This window comes from Strigops habroptila (genome assembly GCF_004027225.2).
Source record: "Strigops habroptila isolate Jane chromosome 13 unlocalized genomic scaffold, bStrHab1.2.pri S16, whole genome shotgun sequence".
NCBI lineage: Eukaryota > Metazoa > Chordata > Aves > Psittaciformes > Psittacidae > Strigops > Strigops habroptila.
Window position 1 is genome coordinate 11,658,791 of NW_022651054.1, and position 17,122 is coordinate 11,675,912.

The 17,122-nt window shown below is 58.5% G+C and overlaps 1 protein-coding gene across 1 annotated transcript; it reads right to left on the reverse strand.

Annotated features, from left to right (window-relative positions):
• Positions 1 to 82: 82 nt before the first annotated feature.
• On the reverse strand, positions 83 to 16,301 carry CCDC92B (coiled-coil domain containing 92B). Its single transcript, XM_030472188.1, has 4 exons — positions 16,082 to 16,301; positions 11,666 to 11,819; positions 9,007 to 9,054; positions 83 to 6,129 (listed from the first exon to the last, which is right to left on the reverse strand). The coding sequence occupies exons 1-4, from the start codon at positions 16,124 to 16,126 to the stop codon at positions 5,522 to 5,524; spliced, it is 855 nt and encodes a 284-aa protein (XP_030328048.1). The 5' UTR covers positions 16,127 to 16,301; the 3' UTR covers positions 83 to 5,521.
• Positions 16,302 to 17,122: the final 821 nt, after the last annotated feature.

The following is a 17,122-nucleotide window of genomic DNA, read 5'->3' on the forward strand; positions in this document are numbered from 1 at the left end:
GGAGGGTCTTTGGGTAGCAAGGCAGGAGTCAGCCCAGAGATGTTGATGGTCCGTGGCGCCGGGGCAGGACAGTACAACCCTCTGCAGACCTCAATCTCTTTATTAAGAAAAAGGCGTATTACAACAGCTCCTAAAGTACAGCTCCATACTCTAGTCTCTGGCTATTAAACGCGTTTTGAAAAGCACTTGGTTAAAAAGCAAAGTCGACATTAGCATCGTCCTGGCGAGTAATGGTGTCATGATGTAAAATGAACATTCAGATCAAGCAGAGCAGCGTCAGACCTTTGGCATCAGTCCCACTGCAATGGCTCTCCCCAGCATGAGGCTTTTACTGTGCTCAGCCGAGCTGCACAACCTCAGCCAAAGAGAGGCCGCGGCTGCAGGGGGATGCGAGGAGCTGCACCCATGGGTGCTTCCCCCCCAGTCCCTGCTAGAGCCCTCCTCGGCGTCCCTCTGCCCAGGCACAGGCAGTGTCCCCCCCGGGGAAGGCCTGTTAAACCCTTGGCAAGGACTAGACAGCAGCGACCTTCTGCGTGACCTTGAAACACCAGAGCAAACACAGACATGGGGGGGCTGGGGCTCGGCGCCTTACGCTCATCCCCCGGGGGAACAGGTCTGCTTTACAGGCATACCAAGACTGGGGGTTTCCCATGGCCCAGCATCACATTCCTGCTACAACTGCAATGATGGGAAAGCTCCCTTTGGAAGCTACAAGAGCAGCGAAATCTATTGGAAGGAGGCAGGAGCACCACCGCTGCCATGTGGGTGTGTGTTGGTGCACCCCTGCTCCTGCCCGAAGGTGAGAGGGAGGGAGGGAGGGTGCAGTGAGGGGGTCTGATGCAGTGACAGTGTGAGTGTCCTGCACTGTGTTCCCCCTTCCCGCAGCTGCAGCGGGGAGCTGGGATGCGGTGATGCAGTGTCACTGCAGGGCCAACCCTTGGGCAGTGCTGCCGGGCAGGAGGCAGAGGCAGGAACCGGCCCTGGACAGCAAAGGGAGCTCTGAGCAGCGCGGTGACACGGCACTGTTATCTGTGTGCTTCCACAGCCCACATCGGCTGGCGGGGTCCCACGCTCATCGACCCCGGGTTCCTCCTGCTCACCCGGCCCAGCACAGCGGCATTGCTGATCTTATCCACAGCATGAGGCAACCTCTGGGCGTACCGGAGTTTTCTCTCCCCTCCTATCGCATTCCCCGTAGGACTTGGCAGCCAGGCACCTACAGTGCAAGAGGGTGACAAGAACAGACGTGCACCAAGGCGGCCACGGCATCACTGTAGGCTCCTCACAGCTGCTGGGAAGCCAGGGCTGGTGTTCCCAGGAAAGGCAGGATGATGCCACGGCTTCACCGGGGCAGAGGGAGCTGGTTCACGAGGCTGCGCACAAGGACCCCAGAATGTTCCCGAAATGGGTCCTGAAAATGACCGTCCCTCTGTGCGCTGCTGATTTACCTTCCGTGGGGCGAGGGACCCGGCCAGCGCTGTGGGGCAGCCGCTCCGCTGCCTCCTGGGAGCTTGCTTTGAGGAACTCATGCACAGAGATGCGCTGTGCAGAGCGGAGCAACCTCTGACGCTCCAGCCACGTCAGGCAGGACATCTCTTGCCGTGCTGCTGCCAACTCACCCGGGTGTGCAGGAGGGACCAGCCTCAGCCCTGCAGCAGCCACCCCAGTGACACCCATCACCCTGCGCCCAGCTCCGCCGCAGTTGGGGGGTTACAGGGCTCTGCCTCAGGCGAAGCTTCCCCAAGGCCGCAGGACTCGGCCCCGCTCTGGGCAGCTCCTGTGCAGCGCTGTGCAGCGCAGGGAAGGTCCTGCAGCCTCCCGAGGGGCTTTGAGGAGCGGCTGCGCTGCTCAGGCCCTGGCACCCTCACAGCGGGGATGGGAAGGGTGCTGCTGGGAGCGCTCAGATTGGCCCCAGCAAACACATTCAGAAAATATGGCTTTTTAATTAACAGGGTCAAGAGGAGGAACTTCCCAGCTGGAGCATGGGGAACATGCACCAAGTCACTGGCTCTGCCTCCCGGTGCTGCTGGCTCCGGCACTGGCACAGCCCAGCGAGCGGAGCGGGTGCATCTCCTCCCCACCACCACTCGCCCCGCACAGTTTGAGACATCGCTTCCTCAGAGGGCATTAGGAAAAATAATAATGAGGAAAAGAGAGCTTAGCAAAGCCAACACATCAAATCCATGAGCGCTGCAGAGCTGCAGAGCCAAGGGGGGTGCAGAGAGGTGCCGGCTCTTGGTCTGTGTGCAGAAAGCTCCCAGCACGCCGTGGGTTGTACACATAAGACATTTTTAACAACCGAGCATTATTGCTATGATCCATTTCCAGTCTAACCATTAAGCTTTACATTAAGCATTGCTTGTTCCATAAAAAGCACGTGGGGGTCAGCGGTTACACTCCTTGGTCTGTGCACCTCTGGACTCCCAGGGGTTCCAGCAGCACTGGCTGAATGCACCTACAGATCTCGCTACACCTTCCAGGCTAAGGGCTAACAACAGCCCGAGGAGCTGCGGGGTCTGTAGGAGCCCCCAGCCCAGGGAGGGGAGCGCAGGCACTGCCCGGGCTCCCACTGCTCCGCGCTGGCTGCGGCTGACAGCAGCTCGCTCATTGAAAAACAGGAACACTGTCTTCTTGTTCTTCTGTCCTTGATCATTTTGATCTCTTTGATCATTTTATATAAATACAGAGATTAAAATAAATTATCTCAACATCATTTCTATTACAATCATACAGTGTTTTTCCTTCAAAACAAGTGTGTGTGTATATATATATAAGTGTATATATAGCATCTCTAGAGCTCCCTCCCAAAAAACAAGCAGCAGTGACTGAAGCAGGTACAGCACACAGGAGCTGATCCTTCCCGCTCCAGGGAAAAGCGCAGGGATCACCCCGACAGCTCATTTCCAAGCACATTACATTGGCATGGAGGGGGGAACTGGGGTGCTCCCTCTCCATCCCTCTGGACTCCCCTCTCACCATAGGCAGCTCTTCCTGCACATCCAGGGGCCGCGGGGCTCGGGGCCTGCCCAGCCGCCCGCCAGCACCGGGGAGCACTGGGAGGAGGGGAGCAATGGGGGGGCTGGAAATGAGATCACTCCTTGAGCAAGCTGCTGATTAGTGGTGAGGAGGAAGGGATCCTGCAGCTCAGACAGGGTTGCTTCATTTACATACTAGGCACTAAAACTGCGGATTGCTAGGAAGGTATTTACACAGAAGAAGGATCAACACCTCCCTCCCCTTTTCAATGCTCAGGGCAGTCATGAACACCATGATCTTACCAATAAAAATGCATCACACTCTATCAGGATTCTCTAGGGAGGAGAGGGGAAGGCAGCTGTGCACACCACAGCTAACGGAACAGCCGAGCAGCGCAGCGGCATGCATGACCCTCTTTCATGTTAAAAGAGAACAGAGACAAATCCTCAGCAGAACCTCTCTGAACCTGAGAGAAACGGCGATTTCCAAAGGCCAAACGGCACCTCCCCTGCACCACACCTTGGGGACTGGGTGGCCGCGATACCGCACTGGTGCAGCACAGCACAGGCTGCCCCTCGCCACCCTGCTCTGCCTCCGCGGGGCGGGTGATGGCCGGGCCCCGAGCACACCCTGCGCCCCCCGAGCCTGCCTTGAACCGCTCTGCAATGGGAGCCAGGTTGGGGCTTGTCTCCCTTGTGCAACTGTACCACACTCATACCAACACACTGCACGGTGCCCCTGGCTCCCCTCCTGCCTTGGGAGGGCACTTGGGGCACACAGTGCTTTGCAGCCAGGGCACGAGAGCACCCTGCAGCCCTTCCTGGGGTGACAGTCAGGGAGGGCAGGCAGCAGCTGATGGGGCTCTGCTGGTCCCTGTGCTCCAGGATGCAGCGGGGGCTGCAGAAATTACCTGCTAAAGCTTTGCCTTTGCCCGCAGGAGCAGAACCTCTGCAGGGCTTCAGGCAGGGCGACTGCTCCCCGCATCCCTGCTATGGGAGAGCTACCCCAGCATGGCTTTGCTGGGCTTCTTCCCAAGCTTAGACTGCGGAGTGGGGGTCCCAACCCTTGCCCTGGGGGAGCAGGAGGGGTCTTGCCTTCCAAAGCTTGACTACTCACATCACAGGCAAATAAAAAGCTACAAAAGCTGCTAATTTCTCTCCTGCTCGTGCAGCTTGTATGCTACAGGGCTTGTTTGTGCCAAAGAGCTGGCCTAGGGACTGTTGCTGAGAAACTCGTAAAAGCGTTTTAATATAGTATATAAATATTGAACTACAAAAATAGACACCTCTGACTGCACGGGCACGCTGCGGGTGAGCTGGGGCAGGCTGAGCCCCACTGTCTGCGAGAGCCATGTTTCTGAAGAGGTCTCACACTGACCTGGAAGGAAATGGGGTTCCCATCGTGGCCACACCAGCCGCGGAGGCAGCGGGGCCCCGCGGGAGGCCGGGCAGGGAGCAGGCTGCGGGCAGGGACTGGGGCCAGGGCTCCAGCCACACACTGGGATGGAACCTGCCCCTCGGAGCAGTGCGGGTCCCGCTGGTGCCCGAGCACCGAGCCCTTTGCCCTGCCCGGCCGCCGGAGCCCTGCTCTGCTCTCCCTGCTCTGCCATTTCACAACACCAGGGGATGGAGGTGTAAAAGACGATGGTTTGTGTTGGAAACCAGGCGAGGCTGCCGCAGCGGGGCGAAAGCTGCGTGCTGCACGGCCGCAGTGCAGGGAGGCCGTGGGGAGGACTGGAGGTGACAGACCCAGACCTGGCTGTGGAGGTGACTGGGAACCGAGATGCTGGTGCCAAGACGAGACCAGCCCAGTGCAGGGAACACGAGTTGCAGCACACAGAGCGAGGCTGGGGTGGATGAGGAGCCGCGCAGGGCATCTGGCAGGACCAGTGCTCATGGGTCACCTCCAGCCACCTTGTCCAAGTCCTGCATGTAGATGCAGAGACAAACTGCTGGGCAGGGAGCAAGGGACTGGGACCCATCCGGCACAGCTGCACTGTCCCCGTGAAGATGGGATCCCTCCTGCAGCCACGGGACCAACTGCCATTCAGCTGCCTGCAGCCCAGAGCACTTTCCTGGTGACATCTGGGATCCTCTCCAGCCCAGCCCCAGTGCCCATGAATTCTGGCTGAGCTCATCCCACTGCGCCAAGCCGTGCACCCCTTGCTTGCTGCTGCACATCCACCTCCTGGCACCCCGGCCCGTGAAAACACACTCAGCATCTGCTCCGAGGGGCAGCAGCAGCAGGAAGCTCTTCTCACTGCCAAAATGCATCTTTCCTTCCTTCCTTCCTTCCTTCCTTGGAGCTCCAGACAGGCGCTCAGCCATGTCCCCCTGTGCTGGTTGCCCACCGTCCCGCAGCGCTCAGACCCTTTGTGCAAGGGGATCCTCCTGGCTGCCTGCATCAGGAGGTACGAGCAGGGCACCCGCCTTCCGCTGCCCCTTCCCCTCGAGGGGACGGAGGGAAGCAACGCTGGCCGGTGCCCACCCCAGTGCCGCAGGGCTCAGGCCATCCCGGCCGGTCGGGCCATGCGCCCGCTTGATGTCTAGTCCTTGGTGCCAGGGGAGCCGCGGGGGCCAGACCCCTGCCTCTTGCCAGGATCACCCTTGGCTGACCTGGCCCTGGCCACGGGCTCCTGCGCGGGGGTTCGGGGCGGCCGCTGTGTGCGGGGGGCCGTGGAGGGCTGCGGGCGCTGCGGCCGCGCCGTGTACAGGAAGAGGGCCGGGTCGGGCATGGCGTCATGCTCCTCGGGCGCGGGGTCCCTGGGCCGGGCACCGTCACCGGGCGGGCGCCGGGGCTGAGCCCTGTGGCCGCGGCGCCGGGGCCTGCCCTCGGCCGGGGCGGTGTCGGGGGGCCGCTCGGGGGCGCGGGGCACCGGCAGCCGCTGCGCCGTGGCGTGCAGCTGCAGCGAGAGGTACGCGGCCGCCTCCGTCTGCTTCTGCAGCTCCGTGTCGAGGATGGTGACGCGGTGGCTCCGCCGCTTCAGCTGCTCCAGGAACCGGCGCTCCTTGTTGCGGAGGCTGGAGCGCAGCGCGGCCACCAGCGTCTCCTTGTGCTGCAGCTCCTTGCGTAGCTCCAGGTTGTCCTTCTCCTTCTCCTGCAGCTGCGCCTCCATCACACGGCACTTCTCCTCCAGCTCCCGGTCCAGGACTTCTGTGGGGACAAGGCACAGGCAGGGGTCAGGGCAGGCAGCAGGGCTCAGCCCCCCGCACGCTCCCACGGGACCATGAGGGCACATGGATGTGGCTGCTGGCCATGCCATGTGCCAGCACGTCCCAGCAGTGCCATCGAGGCTGCTCGGGTGCTTTCTGGAGCTGGGACTCCTCACACTCCTCGTGAGCATGGGCTCCCTGCCTTTCCCATGCACCGCAGGCAAGAGTGGGAACCCGTCAGCTCTGAGCTGCGGCGCTGAGGCATGGTGTGATGTGTAACACCCAAGTGTAAAGGCATTTTCTGGAGGATGCTGTTGCTGTGGAACTGCCGCCTCTGCCTTGCTGAAATTCCCCTAAATAACTGGGCACAGGGGAGCATACAGCTGGGAGAGAAAAGGAACCACTGGCAGTGAAACCATCAGCCCACTTCAGGAGAGGTCGTGGACCTCAAGCCCTCCGCAGCCTGATGTGAGCATGGAGATGCTAATGCAGGAGCAGCCTGGCTGTGCTCGCACGGACGGAACCTCCATCTGGGGCTCAGGGGAGCCCGTCCCGGGTGCAGGATGGCCGGGCAGCCAGCCCTCTGCAGCTGCTGTGTCACCTCCTGTCACCTCTGGTCTTCATCTTCCTGCTGCTACCAGCAGCCGGCTGCCAGCAATGGGGCTCAGGCAGGACTGGCTACAACAGAGGTGCTGTGTCAAACAGCATCTTCCCCACGGCTCCCACTGCCCTCCCTGCCCTTCCCACACCTCAGCGGGTGACGGGCACCCTCCCTGCCCCAGCCTTTCTGAGTCACAGCACCGGCACCCAACGGAGTGTGACTTCACGTGGGGCTCTGCACGTTGCTCCTGCACACCCTGCGCTGCTCTGGCCTGACATAGAGTCATGGAATGGTTTGGGTTGAAGGAACCTTAAAGCTCATCCAGTCCCAACCCTTTGCCACGGGCAGGGACACCTTCCACTAGAGCAGGTTGCTCCAAGCCCCTGTGTCCAACCTGGCCTTGAACACTGCCAGGGATGGGGCAGCCACAGCTTCTCTGGGCACCCTGTGCCAGCGCCTCAGCACCCTCACAGGGAACAGCTTCTGCCTAAGGTCTAACCTGAACTTCCCCTGTTTAAGTTTAAACCCACCACCCCTTTTCGTATTGCTATAGTCCCTGATGAAGAGTCCCTCTCCGGTATCCCTATAGTCCCCCTTCAGATATTTGAAGGCTGCTATGGGGTCTCCATCCATCCATCCATGCATTCATCTATTCTTCCTTCCTTCCTCCATCCAACCACCATGGTGGCATCAAGATACTGCACTTAGTAAGCACCTGTAGAGGAATTTGGATAACAAAGCTTTGCATTTCCCTAATCCCTTCTGCCTAAAGACCTTGAAAGGCTGGAGGAGGTGCGGGATGGAGGGAAGCACTGCACCCACAGAGGCACGGGGACAGACAGCCCTGGTGCCCCTGGCAGCCCTGGCTGTGAGCTGCTGCACCCAGCCCTCGGTGTGGTGAGGAAGAGGAGCGAGGCTGGCACCCGCCTGTGCTCCCTGCGCCTGCCCAGGCCTGCTCCCATTGTCTACAGTAATCTCTGCTTTTTACGACATGATTTGCAACTGCTTTATAGCCTCAGCTCCTAAATGTCTTCTGCAGAGGAAAAATGCTTTATAATGAGAACTTAAGGGAGGCAGTTGCATGCAGTAATTATTACATGAGTGGCACTTGAAGAGCAATCATTTGATAGCATCTTAAACTAGGTGGTTGCCCCATAAATGTGGCAAATATGACGGTACTCTTTCTAAGCTATTAAAAGGCTGAAGGATGGGCAGAGACCTGTGGGTGAGACTTGCACATTGTGGTCTGTGACATGCTGCCTGCTGCACGTCTCAGGGCTGGGAGGACCAAACCCCCTGCAGCCAGCATGGCAATGCCTGAGGTCAGCTTCATCCCTGGGATGGAGAAGAAGAGGAGCCGAGCTGCTCACAGAGCATCCTTTGCCAGCCACGGGGGCTCGGGCACCACTGCCTGCCCCGACCTGCCCCGGCTGTTGTTGGGGACAGGGATGCATCACCTGGAGCTGTGTGGTGGCATTTGCTGGCCTGCAGGAGCAGCATGGTGAGGGTTGTGGAACTCTGAAGCAGAGGCAAAGCCAGGCAGCATGGAGCCCAAAGGGACACCCTGGGGTCACCACCTTGCACTCCCTCCCTGCTGGGGCACCCTGTCCAGGAGGCGCAATGAGCCAGGCACATCCCTGTGGGAGCACCAGGTCCTGCCCATGGGACCCACAGCCAGAGGCCACTGCTGGAGCCAGAGAGTTGCCCAGCACATCCTGCTCCAACACATCCTGCTCCACTGCTCCATTTGGGCAGCCCTGTGGCTGGTCCCAGGCCAGGGATGGTGCCTGGAGCTTGCAGGCATCTTCCTGAGACATTTCTCCCCCTTATTTTGGAACATGAAAGATTATTTTGTGGACAAAAGTGACTGTTTCATGAACCAGGAGTGCCGGGAGGCTTCCTGAATCAGCATCTGGACTGCCAGCAGTGACTGGAGCTGGAGGTGGGGCTGATAATGTCCTTGTTGGTGTTTCCCTGGGGCTGGAGGGTTTGCAGGCTTTGAGTCCCACCCCAGGGGTCTGTGTCAGGGCTGTAGCAAAGCCAGCCTAGGGGTGCTGGCTTTCACATGCAAAACCTCCCAGGTGGCTCCAGGGACTTTAAGGGGGCTGCCAACAGGCTGTGAATGTGCACAATGACATTCCAGCCCTGCCCTCAGCCCCACTGTTCCCTACAGACAAGGTCCACGTCCCATCCCTGGGCAGCCAGAGGGGCCCCTCCGGCCGCAGGCTGTTTGGTGGCCCCACTGCTCCCCTTATCTTATCTCTGCAGTGCTCTTACCTTGCTGGCGGGCTTCCAGCTCTTTCATTTCCAGGTCATGAGTGAGCTCTGGAAGAGAAAGCAGACAGGGCTGAAGAGGGAGCATCCCACCCATCTCAATGCTCCCTGCAGTCACCGCAGTGGTGGCACTGCCTCTGCCCAGCCCACGGCGTGAGCGTGACCATCCCCGAGCACCAGCCACAGCCTGAGCCAAAAGCAGACAATTCCGGCAATTTATATGTATTAAGCAGCCCTGGGATCTGGGATCTGGCACCGGCCCCTGCAACGTGGCCACGGCAGCATGTGCAGGTCCTGCCCCACGTTACTCCAGTAATGCCTTTGCCTTTAGTAAGAGAGTTGCTGAGCCATTTTTGGTGCTTTAAATCAGGACAAAGAGCAGAGCAGCCGGCTGAAAATAGACCAAAGTGTGAGCTGCTGCCACCCGAAGCATTTCATAATTTACTGCTTCCAGGCTGATCCCTGCCGCTGCACGTGACGCAGGTGGGACGGCCTCGTCCCACACCGTGTGCCTGCAGAAGGATGCTGCGCTGCTCCACGGGCACCGTGCACCTTCCACATCCCCCCTGCGCTGGCCATGGAGAGCAGCCGGGTCCTGCAGGTATCTCCAGGGCAGCAGCAGTGCTGGAGAGGAGCTGCTGGAGAGGAGCTGCTGTGATGTGGCCCCAGCATCCAAGGGAGGCTCCTCAGGGCCATGGGAAACAGATGCCCCATATGGGACATGGGCTGCAGACCTCAGGCACCACAAAGCATCCCTGTGACTGTCCCATCTCCATCTGCCACAGGCCCAGGACAGGGTCTGGGGTCCGGGTGCAGGCAGCTGCAGGCAGAGCTGCCCCATGCCCACACTGCACCATGCAGCAGGTCCTGCAGGGATGAGCCCATCGCAGCCCTGCAGCCCCTGCCTGCTCCCTGCCTAGCCCCGGGCTACAAAACCAGCTCAAAAGGAGCCCAGGGCTTTCTGGAGCTCGCTTCACCCTGCACCCCGTTACAGACAACCCCATGAATTAATTATCACAGCCCACCCAAGCACCAGCCGCTCCCAGAGGAGGAGGAGAGGTGCAGCAGCAGCATTCACTTGTTTTGAGGCTTTTTTCCCCTGAAAATGAGCTCAAATGGTTAATCTTTGCCCTACATTTTTCTTTTAATCTGCTTTCATGTTGACTGTAATCCTCATCACTGCCATCCTTCTGAAACGGAACGCTTGGCTCAGGCTGCTCTGCCCGTCTGCTGTGGAAAACAAACCTGGAGTGAGAAGCAGAAGTAACCCAGCACGTAATGCAGTTTCTGGAAAGCTTTCAGCACTCCCGACTGCCCATTGGAAATCAATGGAACTGTGGTGTTCTTCTGAAGCTACAATAATAGGTTTGGAGTCTCGGATACATTTCAAATGACAACTAGAGGAGTTGCCCGTTCCCAAAGCAGACGTGGCCCTGCAAAGTGAGTGCACAGCCCAGATTCCAGCCTCTGCGCTGGGGCCATGAGGGCTGCAGGGAACCTCATGGAGCTCCTGAGGGCTCAGGAGGAGGCAGCTGGGACACAGCTCTGCGGGGGGAGGGATTTCCAGTGGGGACACCAGGGGATGGTGCAGATGTCTGAGGTCTGAAACATCAGCGCAGGGCACAGCATGGGGAGTGCTGGCTTGCCAACCGGGCTTTCCTCCTGCAAACAGCCCCACTGAGTATCAGCATTCAAACCTCACCTTAAAACTAACAAGGGCTTTGCCCCATTGCCCCGGGAGGAATCACGCACCTCACAGACCTCACAGACCAGGGTGTCAGCCCTGCCTGCTCAGACACTGCTGTCATCTGGTTGCACTAGGAAGAGGAGACCACTGACAACCCACCGTGCCACAGGCTCAATTCTGCTCCTGGGGACTCAGAACCCCCCAGCCTGATTTAGATACAAAAACTCTGCTGTCTCTCCTATCTGGAGAGGCTATAGATGAAGCCATTAAAACAGTGAAACAGAACAGCACAAGTCTGGAAAGGATGGGGAAAAATAGACAATTGTATCACTGCAGATATTCCTTCGTTTCCCACGAATTAGGGAGGGTGAGAGGCTGGAAGACAAGGAGTAATTAGCTACGGCTGAATTATTGATGCGAGCGATGGCACAGGTTGGGATGAGTTTCAGTGGTGGGCAGAAGGCTGGGAGGGGAGGAGGTGACACTGCTGCAGTGGGGCTATGCTGGGGGGCTGGCTGCCGTGCACCCCACATCTGCGGCAGGTCCCTGAGCCCCACAGCAGGCTTGTGGCTGCACTTCCCAGGGGCTGGAGATGAGCAGACCCCAGCCAGCTGCTTCAGGGGCTGTGGTGATGGTGAGGAGCCAAAGAGCCAAACCACTGCAAGGTGCAGGAGCCGAGTGGTGCAGAGCGCTGTGCTGCCGGGCTAATCCCCTGTCAGAAGTGTGCCCTGTGCCACATCTGGGAAGGGGCTGGTGGTACCCAGGGTGCGAACGGGAGGCTGAAGGGGATGGGGGTCTCCTGATCCCACACCCAGCAGGATCCCCATGGCTTGGTGCTCACGTACTCTGCATCCTGCTGACCACCAGCACCAGCTCCCATGTGGGACCAGCCCCGGGGTGCCAGCAGGAGCTTTCCCACCCAGTGTGCTCCATGGGCACACAGCTCCCACACGCCGCAAGCACCCCAGCGCTCACCTGAGCAGTGCTTCTGCAAGCGGAGGATCTCCAGGTGCAGGTCATGGAGCAGCTCCATCTGCTCCTTCTTCAGGAAGGCAATGTGCCGATGCACGCTCTGGATCTGGTGCTCCAGGGACACGGTCTCCATCGCAACCAGATTCGCTGTCCAGGCCTGTGGGGAGCAAGGTAGCTCGTGATCAGCAGCACACAGGCTTGTGAGCCCCATCCCTGGAGCCCTTGCGAGGGGCAGAGCCCGTGGGGTGGTGCTGCTCTACCCTTTCCACAGGGATATGACTGTGGGTGAGGCAGCTCTGCTCAGCAGATCCCCTGGGAATGGCCCCCAGGCTGCCCCAGCTCCAGCCTGCCTGCGCTCAGGCTGGGGCCTCAGGGGCTGCACAAGCAGGAGATGCTGCTGCATGGACCCTGCCATCGGAATGGTTTGTTTCTCTCTTGACTTTGGCCTTAGGAAATGTTTCTTCACTGAGCAGGATTGCACTGGGACAGGACTGCTCTCCACAGTCCCCAGCTGGGAGCTGCACCAGAGATGATGCTGGCTCTCACTTGACAAGTCACATATTACACAGCAGTAGCTGCAGCGAGAGATCTACCCATGAAAAACACAGAATGCTCCATCTGGCCGGAGCAGCGGCAGGAGTTGTGTTGTCTTCCTGTGTTGCTGGGGCTGCGGTCCATCACCACGTGTTGATGGCTACGGGAGCTGCCTCCTGAGCTGCTGCACCAGGGAGATAAAAATAAACCCCGAAAGAACCCTTAATCCTGGGAAATACCATTCCATGTGGATGTGGAATCCATCCTCACTCCCTGCAGCCAGCCCAGGGGAGGAGAAGCTACAGCAAACCGAGAACCCGGCAGTGCTCGGTTAATGGTTGGACTTGATGATCTTAAAGGTATTTTCTAAACTGAACGATTCTATGGGGAGATGTGCCAGGAAGCCTGAGGGACAGTGTGCACCATCCTGTCACTGGGAAGCTGCTGCCATCCCCTCCTTCACCCACATCTGACTTCGGTTTTCTTTCTATAGGAACTTCAGGCCTAAGGGAGCACTTTGGCTCGTGCTCTGGCTCGCCCAGCACAGCAATGCACTGCATTTTAGATAATTCGTGCCACCAAATCGAATCAAGCTGCATTTAAACTCCATTCCACAGAAAGCGATCTTGGCAGCGCCCCGTGTTCAAAGCTTTGTTCTTGTCAAAGCCTCTCTGACCTGTGATAATCTTAAGCCCAGGTCTCCATGTTCCTGCTTATTTCTGGAGGCAAAATAAGGTTTTGTTCAGTTTTGGGATGGCTCTGCTGTTCAGGAATGAAACATTCCAAACATCCACTCTATGAACATGATGGGAAAGCATGAGAAAGGCCGGTGTGATACCTAAAAGCAACAGATAAAACGGTCCTGCTTCTCATTTAAGGTGATTATTGCAGGAGGTGTGATTTACACTGGCTTAAAGCTTCCCTGTGGAACAACGTCATGGAAGTGAAAACAGCCCCAGCTCAGCCTGCATAGCCCTGCCTGGGGGAACGTCAGGGGTGCTCTGTGCAAGGATCTGCAGACCCTCCATGCTGGGCTTTTAGAATGGAACCGGGGGGAAAAATCCAGCTCTAGACTTAACTTCCCAATCATCCCTTTCCTTCTGAGTGGCAAGCTGATGATTCTGAAGTCTTTAAGTCTCCCAGCCTTTCCTGACAAGGAATTGTAATTAATAGACAAGAGATCTGGCCATGATGGGGGTTCGCTAAGGTGTGAGGGGGTGTATTGACTTGTGATAGAAGTTACCTGGAGCCTGCCACAGGCTGGGAACACAAATCATGCTACGGCACATGCCCTCTGCTGCCCTGGGGGACTGTGGAAGCGCCATGTGCTGGGCTCCGGAGCAGCTTCATGATGGGAGTTGTGGCATCTCATCTTGGGAAGCACAAGAAAGTAGGTTGGACGAAGCCCGGGGGACACGTAGTGCTATTTTCAAGCACTTTGTTCTGTCTGGTTGAAATCGCTTTAGTAGAAATGGCTGCAAATTTTCCATTGAACTTTCCCTCCTGCCTTTAAGTAGGAAATTACCCTTTTTACCAATGAAAATGTTTTCCCTTAAAAAGAAGAAGTTGATAAGTATCAAGCTGTAAAGAAAGTCAAAGGAAAAAACATCTGGGATTGGGATGTGTTTGTTGTCTCTGCTTTGGAAGATAAAAAGCCTGCATAATTTACCTGTGTGTGGGGAGGGGGGGAGTCTGTTTCCAAAATTGCTATGGGAAATCCTTAGCAGGTTTGGAGCAGCTTTGCCTGTCCAATGTGGCTTCCACTGTTTCCCTCGAGAAACAGGTCTCAGCCTGCAGCAGGAATGTCAGAGCTATTGTGTCGGGGGAGAGCACCTCGCTTTGCCGGGACGGAAGCTCCCACCGGCAGCAGGACATGGAGGCAGGACAGGAGCTGCCTTCCCAGGCAATAGGTGACAGCGCTGGACTTGTGGAGAGCAGCGATGGGGAGACCTGGATCTGTCCTGGGGCTCCTGCGCCCCTTCCAACAGGAGCTTGGGGGGCCACGCATGGTGACTAGAAGCTGCTGCTGCTTCACCACCTGCAGCCCATGGGCAAAGGGAAGAATGAGCCATTCTATGCTGTGGCTGTTAGACCGCTCTGTGTCACACACAGGTTGTGAGGCAAGAGGTGAGAGCTGTTAATGAAGCTGCAATTTAGTCCTGAGGCTTCAACAGCATCTGTTGCTGTTTGAGGGTCTCTAACACTGCCAGAGTCAGCAGCGGAGGCCATGTCCACCCCTTATCCCAAGAGGTTTCAGAACCAGACTCTTCTGATCTCTTTCCTCCACTGCTTCCCAAATCAACTGGAGATTGCAGCAGCAGTTTGAGCCTTTAGTCTGGTGTGTGTCTGTGGTCATTTCACACAGCACAATCACTTGGGAGGTGTTGGGAGTTGATAGGGATTAGCTGCTGCTACTGGCTGACTTAACAACGCTTTATGGGGCCACTGCATCTCCCAGCTCATCGTGCCAAAGCTCCCCATGTTGAGGGCTTCAGGGCACTCAGCAAGTGCTGATGACCCTATTTCTATGTGGTGAAGCAAGGCAGGAACCTTCAGCCTGTGCCAGACACATGAGAGCCAAAGCACAGTGACTATCCGTTTATAAGAATTCGTGTTTCACAAACCAGAAGGACCGGAGCAGCCTCCTGAAGTAGCTCCAATCACCGATTCAGCTTTAAGTCTGCAAAGAGCTGACTGCCTTTGCACAGACAGATTATGTGAGAATTTGCTTCCAGGGCAAAACTATACCAAAGACCAAAGCCTATTGTTTAATGCCAATCAGAATCCCAAAATTTTGGTCCAGATTAAAAAACCTCAGTTCCTGATGATGCATTTGAAAGGCAGATGCAGCCTCTACACACGGCCCAGCACAAACATCATCACGCCAGGATCCAGCCCTCACCCATGTACTCATTTTTCCCCATAAATGGCAAATTAACTGGGAGTCAGAGGGCACAAACAAGCTTTACAGGAACAGGTCGATAATTTATCCTGCTGTGGTTGCCAGCAACCCCCTCTCCATCGCATTAGAACATGCGCAGGGATAAACACTGATACCTATTAGAAATCCATAGTGCTTAGAATTTATGATCTCAGAGAACACGAACACAAACTTTGCAACAATGCCACAGAGCAAGTGTGCCTTTAAAGAGAAGGGAAATAAGGCAGCAGGAAGCTAAGAAACTCGCAGAAGGTCACAGAGGTAGTGGCAATGCCAGGAATAGAAACTAGAGGTGAAATCCTGGCCTTGGGAAAGTCAGTGCGAAACCTTCCCTGATCTCAGCAGAGGCGGAATTACACTCGGAGTTCTATTTGCTATTCATTATCTTTCAGTATCTATTTAAAGATAAAATCAATGCAAATGTTGATCATAAATTACAGTGTTTTCTCGCAATTCTCTGAACACAACTGCGTGCCTAACAGCCAAAGCTGGAGCTTCTCATTCGGCTGCAGGTGCTTTCTCCCGCTGCTCCGGGGAATTAGCAATGGGCTCAGCTCTGCATCAGGAGCAGAACCGGGCCCGTCAGCTCTGGATCAGTCACCCTCCGAAGTGGGCGATCCCCGTGGTGCCACCCTGCGCTTGGGGGATTTCGGAGCGACGCTTCCCGGTGCCCGGCTGAGCCCTTCTGCCGACACCCAACGCCGCGGTCCGAGCGGGCAGACCCCGCCGGGCCGGGCACAACGAGCGGTCGGTGGGTACGAACGGGGGGAAGCGGCCCGAGGACGGGCACGGGAGGGGCCGGGGCACCGCGGGCGGGACAGCGCCGCCGCGCCGGAGCCCGCCCCCGCCGGCCCCTGCCCGCGCAGCCGCCTCCCCCGGCCCCGCAGCTGCCCCGCGCCGCCGCCGCGCCCCGCGCCCTGCCCCGCCGGGCCCCGGGCCCTTACCTGGGGGGAGCGGCGGGGCCTCGGGGGGTGCCCGCTGGGCGTCATGCGGCGGCGGCGGCGGCGGCGGCGGGGCCGGGGCCGGGGCCGCGCCGGGCTCCCGCGCTGCCCGCGCTGCCTGCGGCGGCCCCGCCTCGCCCGGCCCGGCCCGGCCCCGCCGCCCGCCGGCAGCCGCGCCGTAAACAGGCGGCAACGTGACCGGAACTGGGGAGCTCCGCCGGGGCGAGGCGCGGGCGGGCGGGGACCGACGGGAGCCGTGCGAGGACCGGCGCCTGCGGGGCGCGGCGGGGACCGGGGCACCGGGACCGGTTCATCACCCCCCGATTCATCCCTCCCTGGTTCATCTCCGCCCTGTTCATCCCCACCGGGTGTCACTATCACCGGTCATCCCCTCCGGTCCTCCCCCGGGTCCCCCCCCGCCGCCGGACCGGGGCTCCGCGGCTCCCCCGCCGCTGTCCGCGGTGCTGAAGGTGGCGGCAGCAGCCGCCTCCTGCCCGGCCCGGAGCAGAGCGGGCCCCGGCCCGGGGGGCCCGGGGATCCCGTAGGGCCCGGACCCGCAGCGGTGGTCTGCCCGGCGGGTACCGCGGCTCGGGGGGATGCGATTCAAACGGGGCACGGTGAGGGAACCGGCGGAACGAGTGAGCCAACAGAGATCCCCAGGAGCTGCGCTCAGAGGGGTGGTGAGGAGAGGGAGTGGTTTGCTCATGTGGTTACTGGTCCCCGTGCCCCTTTGTCTGCGGCACCCGGAGCAGCTGGGGCTCTGCTTCCACAGGTGACTCAATTCACTGCACCTCTTGCACAGCAGGGAAGCGCAGATGCAGCGGCCTGTTCCACGCTCATGGCAGCGCAGGCACAGGGAGATGGTAGCGTCCTCCCCGTCAGCTGACAGTCTGATGATTCCCTTCCCTTAAACCAAAACTGCAACAGGGAGTGCAGTGTTCTCAGAATGATGCTCAGCTGGGTTGTGCTGCCATGCTCACATTAAACTTGCTGCTGTTCTGCGTGTATCAGCCTTCAGCGCACAAGCAGCATGTGGATGTGCTG